Raw genomic sequence first — 22,803 nt, 5'->3', positions numbered from 1 at the left:
TCCACCTTCTAGTACGCCCATTTCTTTAAGAAGACAGCACTGGGAAAAAATGAGCACTTTCAGATATTTTTTATCTTATTTTTACAACTTCTTTTTTATCCCTTGAATTAAGGCAATGAAAACTGACAAGTCAAATTCAATATTGTACATGATCAGTTTCTAGTCAGTTTGGGTTACAATGTTCTGAACTAAGTCAGCCTGTTGTCTTGACTGAAATACTACAGACTATTTTAATGCCCCCCCTTCCCCCAAGTGTCAGTAAAAACCAACAACAAACCACTTGTTAAAAAGCCAGCTAAAAGTATTTTCTTGCACCTGAAGAGTCTTTCACAAAATATTGTACCTGGCAGTCAATCTGAATCTGAAGCACTCACTTTTACCTGATTTTAGTTTCCAGGAAAAGAACTTTGACTTCCACACATATATAATTTCTAAATATTTTGGCTTAATTTCTAAGCAATGGGGGGTTGAGGAAGAGGGGAAAATGCAGAAAAGAGTTAACTCTTTTCATGCCAAACTTTGTCTACCCATCTACCTTCACCTCTCTTTCCTTCCCCCACAATACACAAGTAGACTGACTTTTATAAATAGCTGTTTTGGAGGGGGTTTTTTTTCCTCTCTGAAAAATTACCTAAAGCCCTTTTTTCCCAAGCAAGTTAATGTGAACTTGGGAATGGCAATTAAATTGTCAGAATTAAAAAATTTGTTTTTAACTAGAAGGTAGCCAGAAGTATAGTCATGGGGCTGGTATTGATTGTCTGAACAGAGAACATTAGTCTTCAGGTATTTATTCTGCCACCTCTGCACCAGAGGCTCTCCTTCAAATCAAATCAATCCCTGGAAAAGATTGGTTCTTCCTACTAAAACACATAACTAGGCTGCAACAGAGCTGATTTTGCTGCTGTTGTTCTCTATAGGTTTTACTCAACAATATCTAGACTTCTGATTGTTTCTGGATCTTATTCACATTTTCAAATAGTGATCTTCTCTGGCCTGTGAGCTCTCTGGGGCAGGGATTTTATCTGAAAGATACCAAGGGTTGATAATATGTATCTAAATAGTGACAAGTCTGAAATTTGTATTTTTAACTATGTTTAATGCAATCGTTCTTTTCCATTATTTTTGCACTATTTTCCCCTGTCTCTCTTTTGGCAAAATCCCACATGCCCAATTTCAGGTTTTGGTTTTGTTCTGTTTTGTTTTGAGAAAAGCTTAAATAGGTAGTAGGGAACCTCTTATCCRTTATTTCAAAAATACATTTGCTTTTGAGGTGTATAATTAATTGAAACAGAATGACTAATGATAGATTATTGATAAGAAATCATAAAACAGAAGGGCAAATCTACTTAGAACTGTAAGGATAGCCACACTGTGAAAATAGGGCCTGAAAGGCTGGATCTCAAAATCTGCAAGGACTGGATTTTCTGATCTCAAATTGTAAAAAGCATTTATAAACACAGCTGAGAAAGAAATAGATCAAGCGGTGATCCAAGCTGACCATTCTGCTTCTGTAACTTATTCTTAAAAAAAAAAAAAAACAAAACAAAACAAAAAAAAAACTTTTGTTTTTTGCTTAAAAAAAACACCACTTTTTGTTTTATGCTTAGTTTCTGGTTGGACTGCAATTTGTATTTGGTTCACTTATTTTATACCTCACCAGTGGAAAAGTCTTGAAACAAGACAATCTCATCAGTAGACATAGCGATATACACTCAGGCGGATGGTAATTATTTACATTTCTAGAAATCATACAGATGAAAATGACTTACAGTAAAACTAGAATATTTGCTGCAAAAAGAAACAGAATGGCAATATTATGCAATTAAATTCAGATTTTAAAAAATCTGTTATTAAATATAATAGAAACTTATTAAGGATGTCAAATGCTGAACGAAGAAAAGGCTGWCAGAAAACTATTAGCCCTACTTAAATTACCATAGTTAACTAGAAGCTACATATTATCAGTTACTTTTATTCACTCTGATTTTTGAACAGACAAAAATTCTACTCCTGTCAATTGCAAATTGAGTATGAGTGATAGCCCTTCAAATATATCATGAATTAGTGAAAATATTGCATTAATATAAAAGATGAATAATGGTACTAATGTGTGCTTACTTATGAAATAACAATTAGTTACACAAATATAAACAGGAGCTGTAAATAGTTTTCAGTGAAAAACAAAGATTTTTTTTGAATTTTTGATAAACATTAAAATTAAATAAAAAATATTCCATTGAGAATATCAGAAAAGTGCATAAAACTGTGACAAAATCTATTTAAACTACACATAATTGTAAAGGGGGGAGAGCTCTTTTTAATCTAAAGGTTATTAAACAGAAAGACCCTTTCTGTCCTTAAAGTCCATGGCATAGAAACAACACGTAATATTAACAAGCCTCAAAGCAAAAAGTGGGTTAATTAATTCTACATCTTGTTCCTCTTTCTATAGTCAAAGATGTACGGTTCCAGGAACATTATTGCTTTTAGATCACTTTATTGACTATGCTCTGTATGGTCATTTATTTTAAAGGACTGATGTCACATTTGGCATTATATGAGCTGACATATTGTAGACATTTTCTTCCAGAAATGCCCCTTAAAGGGTGAGTGCAAGAGGTTAAGATGCCTGATGAAAACTTACTCTACAACAGTGATATTCCATACTCATACAATAATCTTAATTTTAAATTAAATCGCATGCTGCCACATATAATGTGTGTGCATGCATATGGATGTTTGTACACACATACACACACTAGATATATATTTATATGCCCTGTAATTCATAGACTAAAAAAGAACAAATTACTCAAATTTAAATGATTCTATCCCGTGACATGTACCTTCAAGGTGAAGGGTTAACTTAGCTTTAATCATAAGCAAATTATTTTTAAATATAAGAATGATTTGTCTACCTTATCAATGTATCTTAATTAGATTGCAAAGACAAAATATTCTAGACTTAAAACCAAAGTTTGCTAGCCGTGTTTTTTTTATTCCTTTTTGTTTATCTTTGAGTTCTCAAACTGGTTATTGTATTAGTTTTATAACTATGTTCCTCTACAATAGACATAGAAATATAGAGTTGAGTAATCCCTGATAATAAAATGAACAAAAAAAAAAAAACATGGTTCAAAGTGCCATCTCTATTTTTAAAACACCAGGTAGAAATTTCCATTACCACTTACTGCTTGTTGTGTTTTGGTATTTGTTACTATTTTTTCATACCAAATTCCCATAGTTAAAATTGAGGACTTAAATATATGCAGAGGCATAAGTACCAGCTTAGCTTTAGAAGTGCTATTTTAGTTTTAATGTAAAGACAGACAGATATTTAGCTAAGACTATCTGAAGGTAACTGGTGTGGATTTCTGAACAAGAAATATTTTCTTCTGAAGTTCCTAAAGCATAAATAGGTATTTTACAGCAAAAAAAAATAGTGTGTTTAGAGGTTAGTGGAAAAATTGCATCCACAGTGAGCACTGTATGTGCAATTGTATGCAAAATATGCACAATGTGCCAGGTCAGCTAAGACATAATGAAGAGGCTTAACAGATASCAACATTGCTTATAATAAATAACTGTCAGTTTATCTTTCTGTTGAAGATTTCTGAAATGCAATGACAAGCCTTTGGCATTTGGGACAATTCTACAGCGTTTTGCAGCAAGGAAGGTCTAGTCCTCACTACCAGGTACTATAACCTGCTGCTATTGGCAAGAAGCAGTTTTTACACTGACCATGTTCTCCAGCTGCTTTTAGTGTCGCTTCAGGATGTGTCGATCCAAGGGGGTTACGCACAAATCGTCGCCGGCGCCGCAAGTCATCTTCCCAGTAGTCAAGGCGCCAGAACTCACGAGGACGACTACAATGAAACAGAGGAGCCACATATGTTAGCAATTATCAAACAGCATGGCAGCACTGAATTTCTGCATAAAGCTCTCCTTGTTTGCTCTGCCTTCCTCTTTTTTTTTTTTTTTTTTTTTTTTTTTTTCCCCCTTTCCTCTTTTTTTTTTTTTTTTTTTTTTTTTTAACCTCCCCCCTTTCTGCAATCTTTTACTTAGGTATGTCCTTGAAAATAACAATATCACCTTCCAGTCTAAGGAACTCCTTTCCCTTTTTTCTTGGAAGGTGAAATGAGCACTAAATACATCATTTTGAAATGAATTGCTGACAGTGTGATCAGTTTCCCCACACTCTAGTGGCATGTGCTCCGATTTCAGCCTCATTTCAGCCTCAGCAGGGCACCTTTCTCAGTGACTGCATTTATAAACCAGAATAGGGAAAAGGCTATTATAAATATGGTATAGCATTACCTATATTAATCAAAGTCTGTCCCCCTTCATTTTTCTTCCTAATTTGTGCCTTTTTGCACAAGGTCAGTAAATCATACCATGAATTCCTGGTCCAGAAAGTGTTAACTTTAATGAATACCTCAGTTACATGGTTATGTATGTGATAATAAAATATTACTCTGTTTAGATGTGCAGGAATTTAATTAAAATAATCTCTTAAAATATTCATTACATTTAGCCCCTGAGGCTTAGAACAACACAAGAAAATGCATTTCTTTTCCATTTACTGTTTTTAAATAAACCATTCCAGGAGAGTGAAATAGCAATCTATTTTCAAGCAAATCAGATTGGATTTCTGTTTTATGTAGTTGTGTTTTTACATTTAATTAAAAACTACATGTTATGATGTGCAATAATTGCTATATTGAAGGCATACTTTTAAAAAATTACATCTAGAAAGGGTTATAACAAATTCATTATTTTCCATTGTATGCTCCAAATATACGTAGATCTTTTTAATACGGTCATATATAAGTGCCAGTTACTATCTTGTTAGATGATCATGAATGAATGCCATTGTAAAACAATATTTTAGCCCAGAGACTGTAGAAAAGAACCAATTTCAGGTAGAGCGAAATAAATAAAATGTAAATGTCTAACGCATAGAATAATCACGATAGGTTCATAGCCTGAAAACCTGTATGCTCAAATTATAGAACACTAATTTTGTTTATTAACATAACTAGTATCAAAACAATAAATGAAAATGCACATATATTCCCATTTCTGGTCTGGGAGCTAATAAAAAGTGTACCTGTCAACACTGACAAATGAATAGCCATGACTAATTCACAGATCACAATGTTATAAATACTTGATATCTATATTCTTAGTTTTTGAGGTCTCAAGCTAGGAATGAGTATTATTTAAGGCAAATCAAGCTTTCCAACAAATACAGTTAAAAATAAGTCACAATATTTTGCATAACCTTGCTCTCAAACACAATTTGTACAAACTATAAATTGTGACTGAAAATARTCCTATACAAATGGAGAATGTCTTTGCATCTATCTTCATTGAATTTCTGTGCCTTTTTTCAACATCAAAGAAAAGGCAGTGGTATTCCTCGTCTTCCTGACTTTCCACTTTCAGAAAAATACTAGARTAAGTATTTCAAAGAGATTACCAAATGTCTGATTTTTTACACTGTGTGTGTTGCAATCATGCTAAAATTTGAATACCTCAATTATAAAATCCAATGATTTTGGAATAACTGAACAAATAAGAATCATTACGAAACACAGGAAGATATTGGTTTATTCAAAGCTCGATTAATAACTTAAAATTCTCCATTAGCGATTATAGAAAAAAAAAAGGCAGAACACAGCTGGCTATGTGCATGCCTTTGATAGTCGTAGAGCGCAGATAGGCACTTCATCATTCTGCCTTCCTACATTTATCTGTTAAAATTATTATCAAATATCAGCCAGGATGCAGTCGTGAATCACAGACTGCTCCTCGTCTTCAGGGGAATGATACAATGAGGGTCTATTCATCAGTATGGCAATCGGCACAAGTAATTAGTTCCCTAGACTGAGATCTCCTACAAAGCTTATTTCAGTCAGCACCACAAACATATGACAATGAAAAGCTAATGGAAGCCGCTAAAATTTGTTAACCTTTTCTGCCATCAATCCTTCTGGTATTCTGTGCTACAGTATTATGCAAAGATGGTAAATTATTAATTTGTCATTCATCTATCTTTGTACAGGTTTGATGGAATTAAGCGATGCCATTCTTGGATAACAATTAAAATTATACTRCATTATAAAACTATGCTAAAATTACTAGAAAAATAGATAACAATAACCAGGTACCAAGTATTATCCTGAAATATAATAAAGATAATATATCTTTAGCTCCTGGTTTTATTTTCAGTTCAGCGTAAGAAATTTGCATAGGATTCTGTCTTTCACCAGTGCACTGATTATTCACAAATAACAGCACAGCAAGTGATTATGTATTTGGAGATTTATAACTACTGGCAACCACCGTATGGTGAGGGGAAACAAAATATCTGTTCTCTCCACGCAGAAAATATTCTAGCAAACAACTGCACAGACAAAAAGTAAGTATCTATTGTGTAATACTTAGAATCACAGAAGCAGCGAGCTGCCTCTAAGAGCAGATACTGGGACATAAACATATTAATATCAGTTTACCACGTAGCTGTTCTGGAATGAATAGCTGACATGTAAAATCCGCTGACCGCTCCAGTCCCCTGCCCAYGAGGCAACGGTGGATTACGCCCACTTCATACCCCGGCCGCCGGGGGAGGCAGACGTAAGCACTGCTTGGGCGGCTCGAGGACTGAAGCACGCTGAAGCCACCTGCCAAGTAACTGCATCCTGAGGACAGTACAGTGCCACCGACTAACAGCTCCTTTGACAACAGAGGTTTCTGGCCCTACAGTAAAAGTTGCCATATGGACTAAAGGTGCTATATGGACTGGATCAATGAACATAAGTAGTCAATTAGTGTAAGTGCAAGAGCAACATTTCTCAGGGGATGAGGGATTTATGAATTATAAATCGCATGATTTGCATGGATTTGTCAGGGGCCTCACTAACATGATACAGAGTAATCAGTGGTTTCTTAGTAACAATATTGAAAGAATACAATCAATGCTTTGAAATTAAATGTTTTATTCAAATAGCATTRCCATTAGTTTGCTTTATTTTTTAAATAGTTCCCCAAATTACAAGGCTAAATACTTAGATTTGAGATAAACTTTCCCCTCAATTCCCAAATAACTAAGTAGACTTTACAACTGTACAGGGATTAGATGAAATGCACAATGAGCAATATAACTTCAATCTCAGGATTTCAAATCTATCAYCCAGAAGAAAAAGTCACTTTGCTGTGGCCAACAGGAAAAAATTAAGTTTAAATGCCCACAGATCTTCATTCCAAGAAAAAGAAATCTATTTTGCCTACTAGTTTCAAAGATCAACCCACTGTGAAACAAAACATACCAACTRGTCTAGAAGTTTTATTACGGTGTTATAACAAAGGAATTTTAGGCTTGGGAATTACCTTGAGGTCCTGATACCCTACGGGGGACTTAAAYTGAATCTAAGCAGTACAACCAGAGAACGATGGGAGGGTCATGCAATTGCTGAAGAATAATTTCTTGCAATGTTTTATCCACTCTGTATTTCAAGATATTCTGCTACCAGTCATACAAAAGCAGCAGTCAACACACCAGTGTGGATAAAAAAGAAACTCTCTGTGGSGTGGAGAAGGGGAAAGAAAACGTAAACTTAAGAATGCAGTGCTTTGAGAGGTCCTAAGGCTATGCCTGGACCAACAGCTATGTGAGAGCAGATTTTAGCACCACAGACAAACGTCCATTCAGATCCTTAGATTAGTGAAGTAATAAACAAATAGAAGTAGCACAAAAAAGGGAGTGAAAAAAAGAAAAGGWAAAGCAGCAGAGCATTATAGAAATTATTTGCAGAGACAGAGGATGGCTAGAGCACTAAATGAYCTCCTCTACCTAGGAGGCTATCTAGTTCTAAAGGCAAGAAAATCCAGACACAAGAAAGATAATTGCCACAAATTTAAAAGCAGATGGAAACTAGAGGGCATATGCCTAATAATAAGCAACATACTGTAATGAAGACTTGGACCAGTCTGGCAGTCATTGCACAATCTACTATTTAAAGAAAGACAGCTCTTGCTCTGGTGAATGGTAATTAGATACATTAGACACAGATACGAAACATTTGTCAATGTGAATTTTGTACTGATAGAAATTCTTGCACTGACACCTCTGGAAGCTGAGGCTGCCACCAGGCCATAGAACAACATCACAGGTGGTGATCACAGCATGAGAGAACACTTCCCTTCCAAGTCCTAAATCTATATGGAGATCCCAAGATAAATTTCCAGATGACGTACTCCTTGTTGGAAGTCTAACAGCAGAGTTAAGCATGTAAGTCAGTCCCCAAACCCAATCAATCCTTGCTCTCTCCACTAAGACCATCAACCAGGCAATCAGTCAGAGATGTCAATTTGTGAGGTGCAGAGGCTTGAACATCCAGACCTTTGCTAAATTAGTCTCATAGACAACCACACACAGAGCCGCAACCATGCTTGCACCACTATAGATYTGAAACGAAACCTGGAAGAAGAAAGGCTCTGTAATACCTCCTTTACCAACTGCAAGGCTACCAAAACCTCTGCTTTTAATTTATTCAGCATTTTGGGTGCAGTGGCTCATCAGAAGTCCATGCACAATATCAGATGCTCCTTTTAAATTACAGGGAAGAGTAACTATAGAAAGCAAATAGGGGTGCCCCATTCTTAAGGAAAAAAAAAAAAAACTAGCAATTTATTGGGTCATTTCARTTCTGGTCAATAATGTTTCCTTGCTCTGTATCTAACTTTTGCTTGCAAGTAGAATACTTCAAGAACTTTGAGACAAACATATGCTACAAGCTGTACCAAACCAAGCATAAAAGTGCTGAAGTTCTTTCTCGAAATGCAGAAATCTTGAAGGAATACTGCTGGCACACTACAGGGCATCATGCAGTGGAAGTGTCTGCTTTATCTCACAAACAGAAATCCATTGTGTGTTCAAGCAATTAAATGTCCAGAATATTAACTAAAATCTTTCACATTTAGCTGTTAAAAATAAAATGCAATGTACTGGCCTTTAACAGACTTAATAAAACGTGATTTCAGAAAGCTAGTACAAACATTTCTTCACTATTCTTGTACTGAGCTTTCACAAAAATAAGATACGCCAGAGCACAGTAATATGATTAGTCAAATGCCTTTAAATGCAAATCAAATAATGTCTTGTGCACATCAAGCTGTGTTATTAATTTGTATCTAACATGATCAGAAACATCTAACATACATTTTTGAAAATAAAACATGGATCTTAACAATAGTAAAGCATGGGGCAGAAGACATAGCTTGTCAAGCAAGTTTTCAGCAGCAGTGCCAGCTTCAGCATTTCAGCCTCACTCCCAGACATCCCTTGCCCCGTTCACAAGTGTTTGCATTGCCATGCAATGAAGCTGATCAGGATACTAGTACAATCAGGAAAATGGCTATTTTTCAGCAAATCAGGTTCCTGATCTGATTCACAACTTTTCTTGTACTAGCAGAGCACAGGAAAAAAGGTTTGGTTCTATTTAAGTCAAAGTTTCCGCTAAAACACTGCTTGTCCAGCTASACTCCATCTCATTATGTACCTAACACAGCACTTAGAGAAGATAATGTCGCTACTTCAGAAATTTAAAGAGATTTAACCTTGTGATCTTTGAAAATGCTACTTACATTACCCAAATTTTCTTCAATGGCAAAACCAGTTAAAGATGATCTACTTCTCCCCATCTTCTCAGTTGCCTTTATATGAGCATTTGTGGGGCCACATTGTAACTAAATCACTGTAACAATCTGAGTTCTTTATGATCTTCTTATTTTGATTTATATCAGTAACCTGCTTACAGTGCAATACCACTAGCAACTAGAYAGCTAGAAATGAGGGAAAGAATGCAGATGAGAGGAAGGAAGGAGGAGATGCGGAAGAACACCTTGATACCAAAAAAGCTCTATCATGTAACCATATCCTAATATTAGCAGAGCCAATAGTCAGTTTGCTGCTTCTAACACTTCTCCAAGCAAACATTTGATTTTGCCTGTAAAGGATCTTTTTTTCTAAAAGGACTTTTGCCTACTTTGTGCATGTGAGCTACATCAAAAGGTCCTTTGTTCTAATATTTTTAGAAAAGAAAGTACTGCCATTCTTTCTCACATCATTCAGAAGAAATTGTTGTGAAAAGCAGAGTATGAACTTCAGGCACAGTATCTACATAGAATTAGCATAAAGTATCTCAGAGAACCTTTGTACTGTTTAAACCTAATTCACTTCCAACATGGACAAATAAGAGATGTCAGTACAGGAAGTTATGTCTTAACAGATGTTTCATGCTATCTCCCCACATAAGCAGCCAATATAAACAGCATAGATCTGTGATTTCTAGATTTGATTCAGTGTATTTTTAAAAGTGGTAGAAATGTTGTTTGTATGCTTTTATGTCGTAAATGGCTTATTATTTCTTTGTCTCAGCCACCCATTTGACACTGCAGCTACAATCCCCTGTTGAAGCTTCCCTATCTCTATGTTTTGAGTGATACCAAAAATTCATTCTCCCCTCTAACTAGTATGGAAAACAAAAATGAGGAACAACGCCAATTTCAGATATCACAGACACTCTTCCAGCATTGACAAGCTTTGAATTTCTAATTTAAAAAGCAATTCAGGAAAAAAAAAAGTTGACAATAGATGTTTCAGTTATCCTTTATACATTATCCTTTATACATTATAAAGCACCATGCTAGCGTAAAGACAAGCCCACCTTTAAGGTGTTGCTGTCTTAGATGATGATGTTTTTTATTTCCAGTTTAAAAACAGCTTTGTTTATGCATGATTTTCTGTATACTTTTCTTTGATCTTTATTAACCCCTTAGTGACTAACCACAACCTCCGTTCACTTTCAGAGGCAGCATTCTTTGAAGTACTGGTGTTCCAGCAAACACTGGTACTTCAGAGAGGGCCCACTTAAATACATGATATAGTACTAATCATGTATTTTGCAACCACCATCTCTTATCTTATTTTGATCAGTCTAAAATGAAGCTGCACTTCAAAAGACAGTCATTAAGACATAGTTCAATTCTTGTTGCATTTCCATGAAGATTAATTTTACATTAATTGAAAATTATTCCATTTCTCTATCAGAAACAAGATAATGTTAAAGCTTTCATGTAGTTTTTGAGTAAAATTAGTTCAGATGGAACTCAGACATGGAAAACAAATGTACAGAAAGTTTGGAACCAGATCCTTTGCCTTAGTTGCTCATTAATCTTTACAGATCTTGCACATCCTACATCTGATTGCAGTCAACAAGTTTTAATTTGTTTTTCAAAATAATAACAGTTTATAAAGATCTTTGATTAAAATATTGCTTCCACCCTAAGAGAAAAATTCCATAAATTCCCATTCATATTGAAAATAACAGTAGTTGCTACAATATACATAAAATACGTAAGTGTACTTTATTGTTTTCCTTGGTATTTGTCTGGTAATGCAGAAATTGAGTCATCGTTTTCTTGCCAGCATGACCAATGGAATATAACAAAACAGGCTGAAGGATATATCTAAATATAATTAAGAAGCTAGATTAATCTATATCTCCTTAGCCTTTTCTACTGGTTCTGTTGCTTTTCACCTTAAGCATATAAGGATCTAGATACCCTTTCTCACAAATTATTCCTCACAGAAAATCTGATGAAGTTCTAAAGTGCACCAAGATGTTATGACTCATTATTTTTTCCAGTACTTTGGAATTTGAAGTGACAGTCTATCAGCATTTCTGGATATACAGAACTTTTCACCAGCAAGAAAACTTGAGACCTGTTATTTCATTTATAAGTTGATCAGACCCCAGAAGTATTTAAAAATAGAAATTACTGCAAGGCTTTTCCAGAAATATCTCTCAGATTTGAATGGCTTCCAATGTTTCAGTTTCACTACTGTTTCTTGCAGAAACATTTTAAGAGCTGTGGTTAAAGGGGATCCTCTTTTGACGCCTTCCTTAACCGCTGAAAACTTTTCTTGCTACCATAAAAATGTAATAGAGCACCCATCTGATTCAGCAGATGCTTCACTGCTGTATGTTCTTCTAATCCAAGTTGAACTTTTCTTTTTCAGGTCTTCTGCCAGAAAGACCTAGACTAATCACATTACCTTTCCCCAAACTTCTGCCAGAAAGACCTAGACTAATCACATTACCTTTCCCCAAACTTTTGCCTTTTTTTTTTTCTCTAAAAAGAAGTGTCATAAATTAGTTCAGCAATCAACAAAGAGAGAAACAGGAAAGATGACTGAGACTTAGGTACAACCCCTACAGCCTTCCAATCCAGACTGAATCTCCAGAAGTTGTGGGTGTCTGCTGAAAATCACTTGCCTTAAAACCAGCCTGCCAAAACAAGTTTTTTTGTCCAAGAGAAAATTATCTATAGGTACCTTTGATAGGAAAAAGGTTGTCCTCCAAGTTGTGAGAGAGAGAGCAACTCTGACCCGCTGACATGGATTTTTTTTTTTTTTAACTCAGAGTAATAAAGAAAAAATCTCTCTGAGGTCTTTAAACCTTCAGACAAATATATATATTTTATCTTTTTATTATTGATAGAATTTGGTACATCTGGGGAGATGAGAAAATCTGCCCTTCAAACTCTTGCATTATCACAAACTAATTTGAACATACTTGTCCCTATGCTTTAAAGCATGCTAGGTGGTATAGGTAACTCACTTGGGTCTACAGCATGCTTGACTACTGTTAAACATCTCCTTGGAAAAGGTATTATTAATTCTGATTACTGGCTAGGATTGTGAAGTCTTGGATACATCCAGCTTCAGCATTACCATGCATTTTGCCTACTCCCTGTACAAGAATGATGATATAATTAAAATCACAGCTTGCATAATACCAAGAGGAAAAAAAACCCACCCTTCAAGTATGATTTAAAAGCTAACATCTCTGTCCTTACTYGACAAAAAGGGATTTAATTCAGAATTTAAAAACTCAAGGAGGRCAAAAGTATGGGAAATGACCTCATTGTGTGATGATTGCAGGAACATATGTAAGAAAGAGTTCAAGTAACAGCAAACATGGTATCACTCTCAAAGACAGGAAACAATAAGTACAAGYCAGCTAGACTACTAGAAGCACATCGAGCAAGTCTCCTAACTCTTACAGTACTAGCACAGCATTGCCAGGAAACAACACCAGGACTCAAACACTTTTCAGGTTTCARGTATTCAATATACTTCTCCTGTGAAAGCCCTGTAAAAGGGCCCTAAAAATAAAGGCATATCACTGAATTATGACAGAGCATACTTTCTTGGAACATGCAGAGACCACTGTATTTGCACAAGCCTTAAATGAACAAAAAAAGTAGCCTGAAAACGTAGCTTAATGTCAGCGTATATCTATGGTCAAGGAACTAGGAGCCAAAAGGTTAGAAGTTATTATGCATGGCACAGGGGCAGGTTCAAAACTGCTGCATCACACTGGCTGCGAGAGAGGATGCTGCCAGTGAGCTGCTCAGAGCAAGGTGGTAGCTAACAGCTACTCGGCCAAGTCCCTCCAAACAGCCTAAAGAATTTTGCTTTACACGCTAAGCTGCACAGCGCCCACAGGAACGTGGCAAGAAACAGCACCTGCACTATACCACTRAGGAGCATTAAGGTATAGCAGGCTAAAGCAGTAGGACAAATGTTCACAAGATCAGGAGTTGGTGCAGGAGAATAAGCAAACAAAAGTTGGAGTCTCAGCTTGGAAAGGTAGAAGTGTGYATTTGGGCAGAATGTCAAGTAGTATAAAGTCAGTTTGTAGCCAGTTTTCCCGCTCACACTCATAAAAACAGGTCAAAAAAGTCATCCTACATTTAGCTAAATATGATAYTATTTTATGTCTGATCACTCAATGCTTGCCTAAATACCTGTAGCTTTAGTCACTCATCCTAGGTATATAAGACTATTGAATYGCTTCCTGAGATCCACAACACCCAAGTAACCATCTCCCAGGTTTGRAAAAATATACCCATCTTCTAGCTATATTAATAAAAAAGTAGTGTGGGAGCCATCCTTACTAGTATTATAAAAGTTACCAAACAAAGGATTAACTTGCAGTGACAGATAAGCAACCCAAGAGGGCTAAAATACCCCAGATTCCTTTAATACAGTAATTCAAGGGCTAACTCTAGGAGAAAAACTTGTATAGTGACACAACAAAAATAGCTAACCAGAAAGATGTAAACTTCTTTTTCATAACTGTTAGGCATAGTCATGGACAAGAAATTCCATAGACAACTTAGCAATGAGTGTTTGGACCGAGCAGTACAGAGCCATTGCAACATCATTTCTTCCACATATCCTGATTTAACGCTTAAGACTAGCAAGATTAGATTTAAATGCTAATATAAGAACAGGATTGGTAACAAAGATTGTAAAATGAAAGCCTAAAGCAACAAAATAGGAAACATTTCTGGTTTCACTTCAGTGATTTTTTAAAATAAGCATAGCTCCAAAAGTGTGTGTGGTTGGGGGGGGGTGTCTTTCCTCTCTGTTAGTTTCTGAAGAGACATGTGCTAAAAGACAGAGACCCTTTGCTTTCTTTTTCTTCAAGGGAGCCATCAACTCTCTTGCCAAGGTTTCTATTTTTTTTCCTTTTTCAGTCAGCTACTCTGTTATTTGCTTTTAAAACAAATTTACCAGCCGTCTCAGCAACAATAATTCTAGGCTTCAAGTCAACTGTGAAGAAAGCAGTAGAAGGTAGAATGAGCCTCTTCAGGTGCTTTTCTATCAATTTAAAGAACTTCCTCAACATCAAGGAAATCTTTTTCAACATAGCAATCCAATCACGAAGAAGACCGAAAAGGGCCTATTTTGTGACTGGAGGCTAATCAGAGGGAAAGGAGTCTCCCTTGCGATAAGAGAGGAGTAGGCTAGCTCACTTCAGAAGCCACATATGTGGACTTCTCTCAATTCAAAATCCCCAAAGTAGCTTCAGGCAGTCAACAGATGCCTGATGAATCAAATGAGCTGCACCTCATTAAGATAAGCACCGAGATAACTTGAAAATACTTGGAGGGGACATTAGCTGCTTGCCTTAACTAGTTTCAGGCAGTCAGTAAAGCTTTACATCCTGAGGTAGGACTTCTTCAGCTGGGGTAACACATAACCCACATAACCCACGTGGCCTCCTCTGGCCACGTCCCTGTTATACATTATTCTGTTCCTCACAGAAGCCACAACCCYGTTTGTCATTCACGACTGAAAACGAGAAGCCACGTGCGGCAAAGGMCCCCTGTCACTCAGCCGCTCATCACCGGTAAGAAGTTCCCCGGTCAGAGAGGAGAACTGAGCGAGCTGGGGGGCCAGGCACAGGGCTGCACCGGGGGATCCCTACGGCAGGAGCACTGAGCCCCGAGGGCCTGCCGGCTCTGCAGCACAGGCCCGCGAGCAGCAAGGGCTGCACCACTTCTCACCGACTCTCCAGCCCCACAGTCCGTCGCTGGCAACAGCCATCAGCGGAGGTTTATGGAAGAGTAAGAACAAAGCAAGCACATACAACTTCTCCCCTCATACTCTACCAGCTTCCAACTATTTTCAGGTTAGAGGATTTCCTGAGTCTACTGTGGTTTGTCTATTTATACTCCCTTCTGCCTCCTGATCAGCATCTCTTCCAAGTACTTGTCCAGAGAGCAGAGGCAGACTTCAAACAAAACCAAGTATTAGTGGTCTCCAACCTCAAGGTCAGAGCACAGATACTGTGAAAAATTACTACAGCGAAATTACTGCACTGAACAGTCTTGGACTGCTTGGGAATTTTTGGGCTAATACATGAATAGTCATATGGGCACCAAGTAAAGAGTTTTAAGGTACCTGGGCAAACCTTTGTTTCCTAGACTAGAGAATTCCATCTATGAATGAATAAATCAAGTATTTGTGTATTATGCAATATTGCTAGCTCTCATGTAAAAAAAAACCAGGCACAATAAAGAGAATACTCCTATAGGTACAAAAAAAAAAAAAATCTAGTGAGAAATAGAAATTGCATATTTAAAATGTATGAATGCAAATATGAGAGCAGAAGACTTCTCTGTAACAACCATACAATTCTCTACATTTTTTATGCCTGAGCTGTTAATTCTTGCTTTAGGGCAATTCTTCAGAGAAGACTATTCCATATCRTATCACTGTATACCATGTCACTTGTAAGTTATTGTGCCTATACTTACAAGCACAATTTAGGTATACTGCACATATTCCTCCTTGAATATAATATTCTTCCCACAAATATAAACTATATRTCTAATTATCTGTAAGTTCACATCTTTCTCTATTATTCAACTTCAGAAAGAATCATGGATTATCCATATTAAACTGACCTTCTTTCAGTAGCCTAGGATGAAACATTAAAGAGCAGAAGTATTCTGAAATGGTACATAATACAACTTCTCCAAGAAGCTTTGTTTATAAAGTTTGTTAAATTCATCACAGAAAATATTCTCAAGAAAAAAATCATGGTAAAAGAACTGAGGAGCATATTTTTTGCAATTAGTTCCTCTGCTAAAAAAAAGAGTCAATTCAGACTGACATTCAAAATTGAGAAAACAGTTTGCTTGCATCATGAGAATTGAATGTTTTCAGTTTCCTTTCCAAAATAAATTTTCTAAGAGACTTGAATAACTGCTCTAAAATAATAATATTTTCAGAGGACAAACCATTCTTTCTCATTTGAGGAGTAAGATGAATTTAATTATTAACGAAATGAACACAGCCCTACAAAAGAATAAATCTTCAAGTTTTAATTCACTCACTAATCAKTTTGTTTTTTAAAGTAACTGATAAGTTTTAGTTTGGACTGTTTCAAATACCGAATATGTACAAGCTGCCAGCGCTACATTTTTCTGCTAAAAATTAAAATACAGTAACTAGCGAAAACAATGGCAAAATGACTCGAATAAAATCTGATCTCTTGCTGCAACTTTTCAAGGTCATCAGGATTCATTTTCAGTACCATGCACCATTAAAATTTACTTTGTTGTACCAGTCACTAAGAGGGATAGAGAATATGGTTTTCACAAGAGCAATGGCTTTCATCTAGACTTTCACCCTCTTTATAGGGAATAACTTTGCTAAACTTTGGAAATGAAATACATGTGTGAAGCTATATGGGCAAGCAGCAAATCACAGCAACAAATAGCTAAGGATTACTTACCAAACCATATGATAGAAGTAACCAATCTTTGATACTAATCGCTGCAAGATGGTATTTTCCCCAAAAAAATTCCCATAAGAGAGGGGGCAACCAGACAAGAAGAGTCAGACTGACAATCATCACAGAGATTACAGTACACTGTAGGGCATTCGAGGATGAGAAATACAAGAGGCTCTTTGGCTGAATTTTTTTTTGTGGAGTAGATTGAATGGCTTCTGAGTGCTTGTTAAGAAACAGGTTTATAGGTAATCTTACTTGCCCAAAATTTTCCTTCTAAATATAATTTCATTTATCTTTACTGAATTTTAACTATTTGGAATAAATTTCACAAGTCAAAATTTCTATGTTAAGAGAATTCTACTTTTTTTCCGCACATAGAAGCTGTTGCCCTAGCTATTTCTTTGGTCATTTCTGTAAAAAGCTGCCCAAATTCCAAGTTTGTGTACGATCAGTAGCWGGTTGTAACAGTAGAACAGCTCCAACGATCCTGCCCGTCCTTCTTTAGGTCACGTCTCTCACGGCTTCCACCTGTCCCACCTCTCAGAGGTCCAGGCTGTGACTTTGTGCATGTCAGACCCAATGTATAACTGAGAATAGTCTTAGCTACTGGCCAAGACAAAGATGAATCTGCATCGTTCCTACAGACCAACAGCAAGTAATTCCTCTAGACCAGAATTTTATCCACTTTTTAAAAAGCTAGACTTTCTCTGAAATGGCTACTCTAGACAGAGCAAAAGAGACYGGAACAAAGAACTTCTCAGTCGTCTTTCTCCGGTGTCCCTACATCCACTACTAGGTAAGCAGCACAAAGGAGAGAATTATCTGCTTCAGACACAGAGAGATAAAGAGCCTATGAGGCAACAAATACAGAATCTAGGTGCACAAGCCAAGAAAGAAAAAATATGAGAGATGAGAAGCCACACAGAGGAATTATGCTGCCACGGTCTGCTGGTGATCAGGTAGAGAAAAGCAAAGGGAGTCAGGAATCAGTAAGACAGGAGGCAGAGTAGACAAGGGGTGGTGCAAAACCAGGTCTGGCTAAGACAAAAACCTGGGAAAAGCAGGAGAAGACCAAATGAAAAATCTGATGAGGAATTAATGGGGACAAAAAATGCAGGCCGGTAACAGGAGACAGAGAGACAGCGGAGAAGGGGGGCTGGAGGGAGGGGGTGAAGGAAGAGTATTTCATCACCTAATTAAGGACTGCCATCACACACACAAGCAGCGGGGCATATTAGGACATCACAGGGGATCCCGATTCTATCGTTCTCTGAAAATTAGAGTACACAATCTTAATACTGTTCTGTAACGTCAGTCTGGTGCCCACTGGTTGTTTTTCTGAAAAGAGAGGGAGAAGTAGTCTGTACATTTAATACATACTGCTTCCACTTCCAAAATTTCCCTGTGATGAAGTAATCTTGCAGCTGTTCCTTGAAACACTAAAGATCTCAATCATTCAAGTCAGGCTTAGGAACAAATGTCTTGTCTACTCTGCCATTTCATCATTTCAAAAATAGTATGAAAAAAATAAATAACCCCCTTCCCCCAGCTTAGTATCAAATCTTAGCATCTTCAGCAACAGTAGCAACAGCAGGAGAGATCCCAAACAAACCCATTCGAAACTGTGAATATTKTAACAATGTCACTACAAGATTCTTTAAGCAAGGACAAGTAACAGTGGAGTTGTTCAGCCTTTAAATGTTTTAATCATGAGCTTGCTCGCATACTCAGACACACACTGCAGTAGGGCACAGCTAGAAAACCTTTTTTGAGGAACACACAGTGCAAAAATAGCTAAAAGCTTTAAAAAGACATGATGAAGGCCACAAAACACATTAGTACAGGGGTATTAGAACTGTAGTTCCTGCTTCYTAGTTTTGGTATTGCCTTTCTTTAAGCTGCCCTTTAAATGAAAGTCTCTCAACTGTTTACTTGTAAGGATGCATCAAGGACTAGTAAACACTAAAGTTGAAAATTACAATTTTGTTTATTCTTTAAAACTGTAGGCACAAAAATGTTTACATTACTAGGGTAGGGAGACTAGGGTACTCATGGAGGTAATTTGCTATGTTCCTAACTTAGAAAATACTGTTTCAGTAATCAAACCTTAATACTGCTATTCAAAACCAAAGATCATAACAGATGTATAATAAAATCCACAGATACACATGGCATGATAAATTCAGTAATTAACGTTTTAGGTTTTTTTTGCATATATGGAAAGATATTCCTTTTATATATATATATATATATATATACACACACACACACACATATATAAAAGGTATTCTTATGTTGCTAGCAGTATTGTACTGTGAAATAGCATTTCTCTCCTTAAATACATGATTACCCACAAGCATATGCTTCGTGTTTCTAAGTTTCATTAATAAGGAAGTTGACTTAAAGCCCATTCAAGTAACGGGTCAATATTCCCAGATCTGACATACAAAAGGACTTCTAAAACCAAGCTTGTCATTTTTTTTGTTTATTTTATATCTATTTTTTGCTCTTGTTCAGTCTCCTTTGAAGTTAGTCTTCAAAGCCTCAATATCAATTGGAATGCAGCATTAAGGATTTTACGACACTATGCTACTTAAACTTTTATAGTTTTGTTGAGAAATCATAATCAGAAGGATTAAGCTCTTGTATTCGGCTTTTTATTTCTTTCCTATTTTTTCCTAATTTAGTCTTTTTTTAATTCCATTTCCAACATGCTATAAATCTACCATGTGCCCCTTTTAGTCTTCCTGCATAGACAAAATAATGCAGTTTACACTTAAACATGCTCAAGGAAAAAAAATTAACATTCTTTATCATTTTCCAGCAGAGACAGTTAATACTCTCAGGCTACATTAATAGAATCTTTCTGCCATTGTAGAAAGTTTGATAGCACTCTTATTTCAATGTCTGAATTTTTCTCCTTTTTTTGACAAAGACAAATGATTGCCATCAATCAAGATCCAATCGGGTATACACTGAGTCAAGCAAATGCATCACTCTTTACTGGTTTTCCTGCTATTTGTGCAGGCTTTTCTCCATATTATTTTATAGAATGATCAAAAAAGCAGCCATAAGATAGATCATTCACACCCACTGTAAAATTAACTTTCATGAATAATGAGAGTTTTAAACCTCAGATAACGTATATGTTATACAGAAGATATTGCTGGAGTTCATTTCTGGCTAGAGATTATGTAAATGATACTATATGACCTTTATCATTACAAACAGGACATGCAAAACACATATTATTTCATACATCATTCTAAAGCAAGTCAGTACCTAAAGGAGAAACAGTCATTTATAATGTTCATGGTGAAGCGCTAAGGTTGCGAGAAAATGATATGAAGTACTTGTGATCTTTCTGACTACTCCTCCCCCTTAACCTGTTACTTATGTGCTGCAAACATACTAGAAGTAACAAAAACAGAGCTTACTCCCTGTTTTTTCTTTACAAAAAAAAGAGTATTTTGTTTTTTGATAAAAAGATAATTTATCTAAAGAACAGATTATGCTGATAACTGCTTATGCTGACCAAAGCCAATTATGTTAATATTAATACACAGAGCTATATTCATATAATGAATAAGTAGTTCATTTTTAATGTAAAACGTAATATTTTAAATTACTTTTCTTACATTATTTCCTTATTACTGAACAATAATCCAAGCRAAGTTACCATTGCTTAAAGATTTCACAAAGATAAAAGGTACTATTAACCATGAAGGCTAGACAGTAGATACACATATGGAATCAATGACAAACTCTAGGAAGGTAACCAAGTAACACTCAGACAGTGTCATTCCAGACTTCTCTTTTTGCACCAGAGGAACATAAAAAGTATGAAGTGTGTTTTAAATTTAGAGAACTACATAGCTCTCAAGCATTTAAACACCCTCATCAAAATATCTAAATATATACATAGGTATATCCATGTATCGTAGCAATCAGAGCACTGCCTATCCAAATCAAGACTTTGGTATGAGTAAACAATAAAATGAAACAATTAAATTGACTGTACACTATTCTCATGCCAGAAAGCAGATAGCACCAACAGAGCTTATTGTTTCTTAATTCTCAATATCTTACTTATTTTCAAACCTTCTGCTTACTAGTTCCTTTATCTAATCCCAGTAAAGTCATATTTTCCCAACAGATTGGTTCAATAGCTTTTGTCATCTATTCCATCACATCTCAGCTTTGATACTGACCAAACACCCTATTTTACATAATGAGAACAGTAGATTTAGTTACATCTTCATCTTATTTGACATACTGCTACCATTTCTCCAGTGCAACTATACTTTTAGCACTTGTCCTTCAATCTCCATGGTCTTTCATTGCAATAGACTATCCCCTTTGCTGTTCAGGTGGACATTCCCTTTCCATTGCAGACACATAGTGAATAAGGGTGCAGATTACTGGAAGAGAAGACTTTCCACTCTTCAGAGAATATTAACATAGCATACAGAACCCGAATGATACTGGGCATATCACTTAAGATAAAATTCTCACAGATGGTCACTATATTTTTCGTCTTCTCAGTATCAACTATGAAACTTCAGACTCCAGTTTGGACCATCCATACTCTGTTGAGTATGCAGAGAAGCATTTGAAGCTAATAGCTGCTCTATCCCTTGACAACAGTGTGCTATGGCTAGATAATTTGAAAAACTGGCAGGTGATGCTTCTGACTGTAATCGCTCTTCTGCCCCAGTTTGCCATCTGTAAAATGGGAATAATTACGAGTCACCGTAAAAAGGTTCTCTGAAGATGTGTGGTCAGATGCTATACCAGAGGTACTACAGAAAAGCCTGTAAAGACTATTTCAAAATAGAATATAAATTTACTGTGCAGCATTACAAACAAAATAAAACTTTACTTAGAATGCAGAATACAATACTAACAGTACAGAGCAAATAAAACCTGCACTACTGATTGAAAACTAAGCACCAACATTTGCATAGTCACTTGGTAGTTGCCATTCTGGTCACTAAATGTGACAACGGTCTCTGGGAAATGGTATCAAATTCTCCAATTAAAAAACTGCTTCATAATACATAAAAGGCCAAAATATGTTTGCATGAGGAACCTATATTCCAACACTTACTAAACTTCTGAGCTCTTCATTTTGTAACTTTAATAACTCAGTTAACAAAGAAATTTGGGGGCAGAGGATGGGTGAGTGTGTGCAGCTATCTACCTGTCCTCCCACAACTGGGGAAACAGAAAAGGAAAAAATGACAGGAAACGGTAAAGGAATCCCATAAAGAAACAGGTTATCAACTGCCAAGCTATGGGTATCTAGATTTTGTAGAAATYATGGCAAAAATCAGCTCCTAGCTTGGAACCAAGGTTGTCTGCAGTCACTCTAATCTCTCTGTGGCACATTTTTAAAARCATGTTTATAAGATATTTTTTATTGAAAAGGGTCAAGAAAGGCTAGACATGTCTGTACAATACGCAGAACTCTGGAAGCGATGCTGACCTGCTGCGAGGCTGCTCCCTGTGTGCTCTGACAGGCAGGTACCCACGTCTAACCCTCCTGAGCATCACTGAGATATTCTATCCTAACTGACTTTCAAAAATATCACTCAAGTAGATACACAGCCAGGATGCTGTTTGGCAATACCTAAGCACT

General features: G+C 36.3%; 1 protein-coding gene across 2 annotated transcripts in view; it reads right to left on the bottom strand.

Moving 5' to 3' along the window:
* LRBA (LPS responsive beige-like anchor protein) overlaps window positions 1-22,803 on the bottom strand; it is a 399,174-nt gene that overhangs the window by 184,221 nt on the left and 192,150 nt on the right. For both annotated transcript variants that reach the window (XM_085313166.1, XM_085313167.1), the window contains exon 38: window positions 3,742-3,866. In XM_085313166.1, the coding sequence (XP_085169292.1) occupies window positions 3,742-3,866 (125 nt within the window). The remainder of the gene's footprint in view (window positions 1-3,741; window positions 3,867-22,803) is intronic.

The sequence above is a fragment of the Rhea americana genome, unplaced genomic scaffold (assembly GCF_003343005.1).
Source record: "Rhea americana isolate MKP2758 unplaced genomic scaffold, rheAme1 scaffold_38, whole genome shotgun sequence".
Taxonomy (NCBI): domain Eukaryota; kingdom Metazoa; phylum Chordata; class Aves; order Rheiformes; family Rheidae; genus Rhea; species Rhea americana.
Note: the sequence above shows the minus strand (reverse complement) of the source record. Positions and strands in the feature narration are given on the sequence as shown.